The sequence below is a fragment of the Nymphaea colorata genome, chromosome 1, assembly GCF_008831285.2.
Source record: "Nymphaea colorata isolate Beijing-Zhang1983 chromosome 1, ASM883128v2, whole genome shotgun sequence".
NCBI classification, from domain to species: Eukaryota; Viridiplantae; Streptophyta; class Magnoliopsida; order Nymphaeales; family Nymphaeaceae; genus Nymphaea; species Nymphaea colorata.
In genome coordinates this window covers 3327690-3339903 of record NC_045138.2, presented here as the reverse complement: position 1 = coordinate 3339903, position 12214 = coordinate 3327690, and the positions used below count along the sequence as shown (strand labels likewise).

The 12214-nt window shown below is 39.9% G+C and overlaps 1 protein-coding gene across 1 annotated transcript; it reads right to left on the bottom strand.

Moving 5' to 3' along the window:
- Positions 1 to 8695: 8695 nt before the first annotated feature.
- On the bottom strand, positions 8696 to 11861 carry LOC116245500 (VQ motif-containing protein 31-like). Its single transcript, XM_031617011.2, has 2 exons — positions 11502 to 11861; positions 8696 to 9530 (listed from the first exon to the last, which is right to left on the bottom strand). The coding sequence occupies exon 2, from the start codon at positions 9425 to 9427 to the stop codon at positions 8846 to 8848; it is 582 nt and encodes a 193-aa protein (XP_031472871.1). The 5' UTR covers positions 9428 to 9530; positions 11502 to 11861; the 3' UTR covers positions 8696 to 8845.
- Positions 11862 to 12214: the final 353 nt, after the last annotated feature.

Here is a 12214-nt window from a genome sequence, read left to right as displayed (position 1 = left end):
GGGCAGAGAGTACACGACAGGGGAGAGAGAGAGCAAAGAACGAGAGGAGACTTCACGGGTAGAGGGAAGAGGTTTAAGGAAAAAAAAATTCTTTCTTCTTTTGGGCGTACTACATTCAACATTCTCTAACAACTATATATAGAAAAACAAAAACTTGATCCTCACGCTAATAACCGTTGGTCATTCCATGATCTCCTCCATTTCAACCCTCAACTTAGTAACCGCTGGGCACTCCCATGATCTCTTCCATTTCAGTCCTCAAGTCTCTCACCATTTTCTCCATCACCCATGATCTTGGGAACTGCACACACATTCACAAGTTCTCCTCACATCTCCACTTTTCACTCCCACCAATTTCTCAATTCTTCTTTAACTACCCATGATTTGGAACCGATGGAACTCACGTACCCACGAGCTCCTTCACCCACTCACACTTACACACGTTCCCACGAGCTCCTCCACAACAGGAGTGAGAGCAACACAGAATAAGGCATTATTGTGTTTTGAAGTATGGTTTCATGTTTATTTACAAGATTACTACTTAACACAACATGAGACTCTTGACCTTGGTGAGTGCAATTTTCAAGCCTATCTGGTGTGGTACAAGATGCAAATTTCACAGCGTGAGAAATTCCTTTTCTTCTGGGCTTCTTGGTTAATCTTTGAGCAAGACTATCCAGGAGTAGGACTTCTTGTCTAGTTTGGGGGCCACAGGCAATGTCATCTTCTCTTTCTTGTGTAAAACTTTGTAGCATGAAATCATTGTTAATTGCAAAGAAAGTTTGAGGGTGATGAGCATGAATAGACGCTTTCCTTGGACTTCTTTTTGCCTTCACCTGTATTTTGACGAGCATATCATCGCTGGGGTTTCTCGCAGTCAAGAAGTTTGGGGACCGCATGCAATGTCATCTTCTCTTTCTTGTGTAGAACTTTGTGGCATGAAACCGTAGTTAATTGCAAAGAAAGTTTGATGGTGATGAGCATGAATAGACGCTTTCATTGGACTTCTTTTTGCATTTACTTGTATTTTGACGAGCATATCATCCATGAGGTTTCTCGCAGTCAAGAAGTTTGGTGACCGCAGGCAATGTCATCTTCTCTTTCTTGTGTAGAACTTTGTGGCATGCCTTTCTCTTTCAACAACATGTTGACTTATGAATCCAAATTTATTATTACATGCCTCAACATTAGAATCAAAATTCAGTGATCGTCTGCACGAAGCAACGTGAGCAGCATTGGGCAAACAAACGGGCTCCTCTACATCCAAGTTGGTGGTGGTGGTAGCATCTTTGCGCTTCCCTCTACTTGTGTTTCCGTGTACAGGAGTTACTTCTTGACTCTGGCTTGCCAACTCCTTGTTTGGACTTCTCGAGGCTTGCTCTCCTTAACCACCTTCGACCTTACTTTCTTTCTCTTTGGTTTCTGGGGTGGTGTCCTGTTCAAGTCTACGCCATCAGCATGAGCCTTCTTAGTGTCGATGCTTTGACTCTGTTGAGAGTCATCAACCTGACTGTTTTGTTGCTCAGTGCTTGGCTCATCTTGGCAATCGGCAGAAGGGACCCTTGATGGGGTTGCACCGTCATGTTGCTTATGTGGATGAACCTATTCATTCAAGCAGTGTTCAATGGGTGTACAAAGACCGATAGGTTTCGATGCACTGCTTTGATCCCTATGTTGAAAGAAAAAGAGAAACTGTCTGTAAATGTCGAAGTATAAAAATTAGTTATTCACACCAAATTAACGGAGCATAACAGAAATGCACCTCATTACTCGAATCTCACATTGGTGAGTATGTGATAGACAAGCATTCCTGCACTCATTTGTATTAGAAAAGCAGTTCTGCTGCCACATATTATTATTGGGGGGATGAGACACGAATGAAAACTGATGTGTACCAACTCCCATCATCGCCAGGATACGATGTTGTCGGTAAGGATGGCTGCAGTAGGGGGCTGCTAACTTGTGTTGTGGAACAGAAACACGTGAAACCACAGACAACATTGCCTCCTTGAAAGGTCTGAGTCTTGCGGCGTTATCTTGATAGGCTTGCCTTTGCTAATAGGCATCATCAACTGCAGGAACATTGAGATGGTGAACTTGATCGGTGTTGTCTTCTGAAAGGACATGTCGCCTCCAAGTTCTATCACAACCAGAGAACATGTTTAAACCGAAGCTTAGAAATGCTCGACCAGCTCCACCACTATCACTACTGAACAAAAGAAGCTAGGGGTGAACTCCACCGCCGATGTAGTGTTGCAGAACAGCTACCGTGGTGTGAGGAAGCGCCCCTGGGGATGGTGGTTGCCGAGATACACGATAGGATAGGTCGGTGCCGCTCAGCACCTTCGATACGACGGAGGAGGCGATGCGAGCTTATGACGCTGCCGCCTGGCGACTCCGCGGCTCCAAGGCGGGAGGTACGACAGGAATTACAATCACCGAATTGAGAGATTCCGGCACCTTGCGATTTGCCACTGTTCGAAGTCGGACTTGGGAGTGGCTTGGCCTGTCACTCTACATGTGCCTGGCGATTTACCGAGCTCTTGCCTCGGTTGTCTCCGAGTGCAACCCCGCAGGTTTGCCTTGTTTCTTGCAGGTGCTCTATTGGGTTTCCGCTGTGCTCCACCTAGCAATGTCGTCGAACACCACCAGCTGTCTACCGACAGTGACCACCAACATCTGTGGTTTTGCTTAGCGAAGGAACCGGCCAAGCTTGTGCTTAGCACGACCTCTCCGGCCACACACTCCCTGGATCCTATAGGAGGAATGCAGCCTACTAGGGCCGAGCTTCACCAAACTTGCCATGACTGGGATTCGGCCTACCTTTATGACTACCCACCTTCCTGATGTGCCCGGGGAGGAAGCTAGCCTACTAGGGTGGCGTCGGTCAAGTCTAGAACCAGCAAAAGAGAAGGAACCGTGTGGGAGTTTCCACGATACCAATCTTGCTTTCGCTACTGGAGTCGTCAATGCTAGGGTACTAGCTGGACAGAACCATGGCCCACCTTTCTCCAAGCCTACCTGTGACCTCGTCCGGCCTCTTGAAGCCCTCCGTGTTCGAGGACAACCATATCGAGAGGAGATATCTTTTCGTCGGGGATTTGCATGTAGGAAATCGTCACCAATGGTGGTTTTTCGGCCACCACCACTCTCACGAGCTCCTCTTCTTCTCTTCGGCCAGAACCACGAGTTGAAGAGTTTGGGTTACACCACCACAACGATGGGGGAGATACACATCACAAAGGGCGGGGAAGGAGAGAGAGATCTCAAGCAATTTCTATTTCAAAAGCAAGAATGCCAAAAATGGCTTACAAGAGAACTTAAATAGTCTAACAATGTCTCGGTTTACATAACCCTAACCGAGACGGTTCTATAAAGCAAAAAGGAAATGAAATGACTCGTTGTAAATTAAACACTCAAACAGACGACTGGACTGAGACGCTAAGGACTCTATCTTAATCTACCTCTCTGGCCGGGTTTGGACTTGACTTAGGCTTGGTTCCAATTGGCTCACAGGGTCGGAACTACTGACAACTTATCTCCTGTCTTGACTCTTCGGTTGCTCTGCCTAGTAACCTTACTGACGCCTTAGTTTTGGCCTGGCGCGTCTGGCCTGTACTTCTGCCCTGTATGTCTGTCCGACCTTGGCCAATCTGTCCATCCTTGTTGGACTCTGCACTCGCTTGTCCTACTGACAACCCTCGACCAGTGGTGCTATTGGGCACTCGATCTGTGACTTGTTGCCTTTGGGCATGGTTTGCCTTCTACCTCCAAGGGTCCCGTTTCTCCTGCCACCTCCGTCAGCGCCATTGCCAAGACAGCTGGCCATGTGCCTCGGTCTCTTATGTAAGGGTCGAGCTAGAGTTGAAGTTGAACTAGGCCAATCTCTCTCTCTCTTTTGGTGGTTGTTTCCTTCACGAGCTTTAATAGAAGATTAGCTCGACTAGTTTTTGAGTTCAGTTGTAAATCCACATGAAACCGTGGGTAGTTATTGAACATAGTTTGATTTCTAAATGAATGAATATTCATTTAATTAGTTATTTATTGATTATTAAGAAAACTAGATTTGATATTTAGTTGAACTTTAGCAGCTTATTAATTAAACTTGATCAAGTGTAACCAAAATAAATCCAATCTATCAACAATGGTAACCGTCAAGCAGATCTATCTGAATTGTATAAGTATGTATGTTTAATCAAATTAAACATGATTAGCAAGTGCTTGCACTTCTGGTAACTTTTTTGTTGCATCCAGACTAGCAAATTAAACACCATCAGGGCCAGCGGAGTCGGCTAGCCAGCCGACAATTTGATTAATGAGCATTTTTCATTGTTTATGAGCATCCCTGGCGAATTAACGTGAAAGAAAATGCAGTTATTTTTTTATTTTTTTGTCCATCTCATGTTCTTAATTTCCACAAACAGAAAAATATTCTCCAAATCTCGAGTAAAACCGTATCTGACAACTAACAAGACCTCTCAAACATTATTTATTTTCAAGAAATAATTAGTCGTGTTTGCAAAACCCAGAGAAAATGTAGATTCTTGCGAGTAAGAATGAAGTTGCTTTTGTGCAGCATCAGAAAAAAGGCAACAAGTCCTTTCTGCATACAATCGATTCATCAAGTATGAACTGAAATTTCCTATAGCTAGTAGACCAGTTCATGATCCGGACATTTTCGCTGTTCCCTGTTGGGATTTCAACCTTTGGTCTAGCTAAGTTATTAATCAGAATTGACCCTAAACCCTAAACCCTAAACCCTAGGATTGGGATTAAAGGAGATCAGAGAAAGGAAGGGAGGGGTTGGGACACGAGTTCTTGTGCTTTAATTGGGGCTCACCAGATAAGGATGATAAAAAATATAAAAGAGTGGAGTAATTTTATTTATCCACGGAAGGACATCGGCTTTGAAATTGATAAAGTATGTCAATCTCTTATATATAGGCATTACAACTGAGATAACTCCTTATTTTAAAGGGTTGTTACAAGATATTCATTATCGACAAAACGGTTCCTTGATTTGTGCTCGTAACTGTTTTCATAATCCATCGTCTTGATCTTTGCCACCATATTTGCAAACGATCCTTTTCATAATGATGACATCCTTATCATATGTGTTGCACGGTTAACCATCATTCTTTTCAAGGGATGCCCGAAGGCGTTTGTAAGTAAGCGGCATACGTGCCTTGCAGGGAAGAGATCCAAAGGATAAAAACATGTAACCGTCACATCAGCCATAAGGATGCCTTCAACATAGCTGAAAAAAATGTAAGATGTATATCCCTCAAAATTTCTTCACTAATTAATTATTAGGATAGCTTGCATACCTCTTCCATTTTGCTGGTGAGGGCCCAATGTTGCAACAGTGACCAACCAACCATTATTTTGTTGAGTCTCTGATCAAACGGATTTTTAACATCCAAAGAGAGCTAGCAGCACACACACACATATCTTAAACAGTTTGACTCAAAGTAGCCCTGATGGCTACTTAGATGGAAAAATTAGAGATGTACACGATTGTTAGCGATCGCGTTACTTATTCAAAATAAAGGACCTGTTAAACCATAGCTTGCTGCCAAGTTCAAGCAGATTTCCTTTATTTTGCCAGGAAGGACAATAAAGTAATCGCATTCGCGGTTAGTCGCTTTCCCTGACTAGAAATTTGATGAGCTTCATGTTGTTATGATTAGCTTTCTTATTGAGAGAAAAGAGACCTCCTTTATCATCTTCTTCTAGTTCTTTTGGATAGGTCGGGACATGCTAGTTTCTGGTTTCCACGTTAATATATTCAAAGCATTGGTATATACTTCATTTCGGCGACTTCTCCTTGCAAATTAACGAAACGGTTAATTTTTTACGTTTCTTGATTTCAGCGATCTAGTTGCATATGCGGGTAAAAATATATCATTGCCACAGAAAACACGTATTATTCGAAAAAAAACACATATAATATGTGAGAAATAAGTCAGCTGTATAAAACGACAATTAGATGCGTTTTTTTTTTAAATGCCAAAAAAATAAAAAATGTAGAAAAAACACATATTATACACATTTTTTTATTTTTTATTTATTTTTTATTATTTTGTTATTTTTATAATTTTCAGATTTCATTAAATGTTTTAAAATTTTTAAAAATTTACCAAGATTTTCTTGAGATATACCACTTTGCCATATTATACCCGACAAATTCCTCACCGTATAATACATGTGCTGCTGTGCATGATATATGCGGTAGTGATATATATATATATGTGTGTGTGTATGTATGTATGTATGTATATACATATATGTCTTAATTCATTGCTCGCCTTCTGCTTCGCTATTCATCGAGTGATATTGATATTCCAAAAAAGATGGGAATCATGCATCATATATTTTTATTTCTTAGTGCAGGTTGAGTGCCTCCAAATGGATGGTGTTTTGGAGAACAGAAATCTTGTTTATTGTGCATCTACTAGGTAAAATTAATACAAGTTTCTGTCACCTGCATTTGTTTGTGCATGTGTACAATGGAAGATATTAACTAAAAGATTGACACTCTATGTTCCAACTTGCTGAATTACATGCATAATTTTCAGGGTTTTTATTGGTGAAGTTTTTCTTGCGCATTTGGTGGAAAAATGGTTTCCCTCAATAGAATTTTAGGAATTAAAAATTTTATGTTTTTGAAAATATGAGCCAAAACTGCTAAAATTAACATGTTTGTGACCAACTTTGTCCTTTCGCTATTTTCCTTTTTGTTACTTTGCTCATTATAGTTACGTGAAATCTGAATCATGGTATATCCTTTGGTTAACATTATGAAAAATCTTATTAATGTTGTCTCTCTGATGTTTGAGAAAAAAAAAAATTACAAGGTTATTTAAAAGAAATTTCTACTGAAGCCATACTTTACTACATTTAGGTGGTTTAGGACATGCTTTGACTTTTTCAAAATGTATACTGGATTTTGGGGTCCAAAGTTAGGCATTGCCTTGTTGATTTATAGGAAATATGCAAAGAATGTAGTAGGTTGAAAGTTGAAACATCTGGCTTGGCTTTGTACTCGATCAGTCATGCACCATCTTCAGAAGTTTTAGGAAATAATTCTTAGGTACAGATTTCTAGTCAAAGTTGCTAACACTGACAACTTGAAGGTCTTCAGAAGTGTCTTGCTTCTCATCATCTTGAGGATAAAATATCTATCCATGGTTAGATGTTGCATTTACATTGACACCAAAACACCTGAGATTTTTTAAAAATGGGAGCCTTGGGGAGAAGCTTTAAATTAGGTTGTAAACCTGTTTAGAAGCAAACCGTGTATTCATTTTTTTCTCATTCAGAAGGAACTGTTGCATAAAAGGAATAGGACAAGTAGAGGAAGGATCTTGTCAAAATTTTGACATCATTTAAGGAGTTTTTTTCAAGCAGAAACTTCTTTCTTTTTAGGTGCAAAAATTACCAAGAGGTTATTTATCACCATTTCATGTGGCTTTCCAAAGTCATACTAACATGTCCTCCAAAGAATTTATTGTGTACTTGTTTGATTTGTTGCTTGGCTCGCCTTAAGCTACATCAATTATCATTTATGATATTTTAAACCTATGTTTCTAAAGTTACTTGCCATTTCAGTGCAGGAAAGAGTTTTGTTGCAGAAATCCTAATGCCTAGTCAAGTATTATCCGCTGGAAAGATTGCACTGCTTGTCCTACCTTATGTATCAATTTGTGTGTATTTTATCTCTGTAGAGTTAGACTATTCAGTTCAGTTGACATTCAATTCTTCGATATATATAATTTCTGGATTTCTTTGTCGAGGCTCTAGTCTCTCGTTGAATTGGATCTCTCATTGCACATCCAATTCAGTGCATGGGCCAGTGTATTTAATCATATCCATGCAATGCCTTGTATCATATGGTAATATCTATATATATATATATATATATATATATTATGTAGCTTTGTGTACTTTTTTTGCAAGTTAACCTTATCAATATGATCATAAGAATATACATATCAAATTGTTTATGTTTTGGACTTTAATAGTGTTTTATAATAAGCAAAAATGAATGGCTCCCATAGAAACAACATTTTGACAATAGAAAATCCACACTTTTCATAGAAACAATTTGCATCGAAACATGTTTTTACATGCGAATAGTTTTCATAGATATATTAAGATGTTTATATTTTATTTGAAATAATCTTTTAGTAAGAAATTAAAGCGTATGGTTTTTGTTCATGATCTAACAATTATTTTCTACTAATTTTTCCCTTCTTTTTCTTTATATATATATATATATATATATATATATATATATATATATATATATATATAATGAATGATGTTTTTGGCTATGTAGAGTTACCCAACCATTTAATCAAAGCCATCCATTTGATGCAAATGAATGGTTGAAAGAAATAAAGAAAAAATGAAAACTAATACTAAATAACAAAAATACTTACATCCATCATATTGAATTAGACCGTCATAGCTAGATGGCTAGGTGACCATGAAATGTTATAGTCACGATTAGGCTTATATATATATATATATATACAAAGAGAGGTACCTAATCAAGTAAGATTGTCTAGGTGGTTTGAGTTAATCAGGCCAGATTTCTCTAGTTTGTCCTCCGGTCATAATAAATTACGCTATCACACAAGCAAATATGCACACACACATTTTTTTCACCGAATATAATTTTGACATCGAAGTAAGAAATCTGATTTACAGTCAAAACTTAGTTTCTTTACAGATCCTGTCGGTTTAATTTCCGGCGAGGAATAAGTGTGCTACGCTTACTTTTCTTTATGCACGGGCTGCCTGGTCCGGCAGCCTCTAGATTGGGTCGGTTCGCTCCGGGTTAGGGTTCCTTGGAGTTGGGGGACGTCAGTGGGAAGAGCGTGAGAAGTTCGGGCTCGACGAAACCGGTTCGGGATCGGGGCGAAGGGTGAAGGTAGAACCGCCGCTCCGCGATGGCCTTCTCCTCCTCCTCGCTGGGCGAGAGGGAGGGCGACCTCGCCAGAGAGCCGGCGGCGGCGGCGACGACGACGTTGAGCTCACCGTCAGCAAGCGTCAGTGATGAGAACGACGTGCCTACGGGAGACACGCCTGGGGCGGGCGGCGGAGAAGGGAAGTCTCCGGTCCTTGACGTGGCCGCCGGCAGGTTCAAGTTGAAGAGGGGTCCCCTGCTGACGTGAACACCGGGCCTGATCTCGATCTTCGTCCTCTGCCGCCGCTCATGCAGCTTGAACGCCGGCTTCTTCACTCCCACGGACTTCGCGGTGGCGTCGCTAGACTCCGGAAGCTGAGCCGGCGGACTCTTGCGAGCCTCGTTGGAGGGGCCGGTCAGCCGCTGAACCAGCTCGCGGAAGGTCCCCGTGTCCGCCTGAACGAACGTCGTCGAGGCCGCGCTCTGGCTGGCCCGGCCGCCCGTGCGCTCCATCTTTTTTTCCCCACGCCGAAATCTTCGGCCGAGAAGCAGATGGACTTCCCGTGAGAGATCAGACGGCTAGCTTGCCGGAAAATGACCGGCTTTTAGCTCCGACCTGCGATCGCCAGCGAGAGACATAGAGATGATCTAGCACATACACCATTTAAACGGACAAGAGCTGAGCAGAAACATTTTCTAAATTTATCCCCGACTTCTAGAAATTGACAAATTCATGCCTGTCCCGTTACAATTGACAAATGGACGCTTAACATCTCTTTTGATAAGAAAATCTATTCCATTGGCCATTTTATCCACCTGGTGTTTGATTTCATGCAAAGGAAAAAAAATTATAAAGACTAAAATTAAACCACTTTTGAAGAAAATCTATAATAAGGCGGCATGAATTTGTCAATTGGCAAAAGTCGTAAACGAATTTGAGGAAAAAAAAAATCTTAAAAACTTTTTACTGCATGAAGAATCTTGGGTTCGGTCATATCAGGCCCAAGAATAGTGTGAGGATTCAATTGCGTCAATGACAAGGTAATGCTTTTGAGAGAGAGAAGTTATGGACTATGGCAAGGGAGAGGAAGATTATGAGAGGGACTGGAAAGCGCTGATGATGTCAAAATAAGGATTTATAAGAAGGGTTAATATCATATCAATGATAGTAACTGAAAAAAAAACAAATCAGATAATGTATAAGCTTGATTAATTTTGACACGGAAATAGAAAATGTAAAAAAAAAAAAAAGAACTTTTATGCTTATTTTTATAAGATTAATTGTTTATACTTTTCTCAAATAAGTTTTCATATGGATGATTTTACTAATTAATTATAATTTTAAGTTAGTATAACATTGATGTATCTGTGTATAAAAATGATCAATGCTGCTATGTGTCAAATATTGTCGTCAGATGGTTAAAATTTTAAAAATACATTTTTTAAAAACAGTTACTAAAATGGGTTCCAGTGAGGTTTCTGGTATTTTAAGCAATGAATTTATTGTCTTCATTTTTCTGTAATTTTTTCTAATGAGGTTGAAGATAACTCATCACCAAAGAAGCAAGGACTTAATTTAATGATGGAGAGCAAGAACGCAAAAAAAAAAAAATCAGCTAACTTTTTTTTTTTTTTTCATAAAGTTCACTTCACGCCTCTATGGCCTCTAGTAAGACAATCTCAAAAAGGTAGTACCTTTTATAACATTATAGGCAAAAACATGGGCTTCATTGGAGATTTCCTTTTAAATGAGGTGGCAAGCTCGTTGTAGGGTTGCCGCGACTTCAAGCTTTGGTTTTGGCCGTTAAGGAAGAGGGTTTCTTTGCCGACACGTCAATCAAACCAAACTTCTACTCTACCGTTTCTATATTCTAGTACCCCAAAATTTGAATTATTCTTGTTCTTTTCTCATAAATGTGAGGGAAAATTACTGTAACATAATAAAATAATGAAGATAATTAACAATGCAAGCTGGGTAGTACAAAGAAAATTGAAATTACCATTAAATTATTCTCATGGATGTTATCTCTTTTATTTAAAAAAAAAAAGATGAGTAATTGAATCTCATAGATGTTATCTCTTTTATTTAAAAGAAAAGATGAGATACAAGCGGCTTTCAAATACTAAAATAAAAATAATGCAAATGCTACAATCAATCAATGAAAACATTGTAGAAAGCAAGATTTGCTGAAAATGTCGCGTTATTATCGTGGATTCACAAAATCACGATATTTGTCCTCGTTGCATCATCTCCTAACAGGAAGAAAAGGAGAAGCACGAAATCTAAGAAGCGCACAATTTGCACGAAAAAACGAGACAAGACTGGATCTTGAAAAAAAAATGGCGGGCGAAGAGAAGAAATTGGACATTCACAACTTCGAAGCACTTTGAATTCAAATATATCGAGGCACAGGGTTTGATGTTTTCCGGATAAAACGCGATAACCAAGTCGGGATTGCTTTGCTGCAGCATGGAGCATTAACAAAATATCCCAATTTATCCACCTTCTTTCTGATCGCTAGATAAAAGAAGATATCAAAAGATGTCCCTAATTTTTGGTGAAAACTCAAAATTTTATCCGACTCACCGGCAACAACTCGATCTTCCGGTTACTTGGTATTGGTGTTCCTTCATATCTCCGGCGAGCGAGCTACACAGGAGAAGGAGCAGAAAGGAACAAACCGGACGAGCAAGGGCTCTGAGCAGAGCAGTGGATGACCGAAAATGTAGCTTTCGAACTCCGGTGCTAGTGGGAGGGTCGCCGGAAAACGGAGCGGAGCTCTTCAAAGAACACGGTGGAAGGTGTGGCAGAGATATAGAGGGTAAGGAGGAGGAGGTGGCGGCGGTGGAGGGTAACCGTTAGGGGCTGGACCTTGGTGGCATAAAACGCAGTACAGCAAGAAAGTGGGAGGATGCCGTTGCAGTGTTCAAAGGGCCAGCTCCTTCCAGGATGGAATTGGAAGGGAAACATTCTCTCTCTTGCCGTTACGTGAGCTATGTGTGGGCGGTTGACCACACAACACACACAAAAGTTTGTTTTTTACATTAGTACCTCATGACTATTTTTGTTATTTTCATATTGTTGTCCATTAAAAATAAAAAAACTTAAATACTATTGCCCTCGACCAGAAGCTCCTAACATCTATCAATTATTTGAGATTCAAATGGAAACACCAAAAAACCCAACTAGGTGCACATATCATATAAATTGCAATTAAAAAAAAGAGAGATAAATAACTATTGAACATTTACTAGTTGACCATTTTTTTTTATGAGCAAGGAGGATGATGATTTAATGTT

Bases quoted from the DNA above. Each gene is read 5' to 3' on its own strand.
- LOC116245500 (XM_031617011.2), bottom strand. From the start codon at position 9,427: ATGGAGCGCACGGGCGGCCGGGCCAGCCAGAGCGCGGCCTCGACGACG.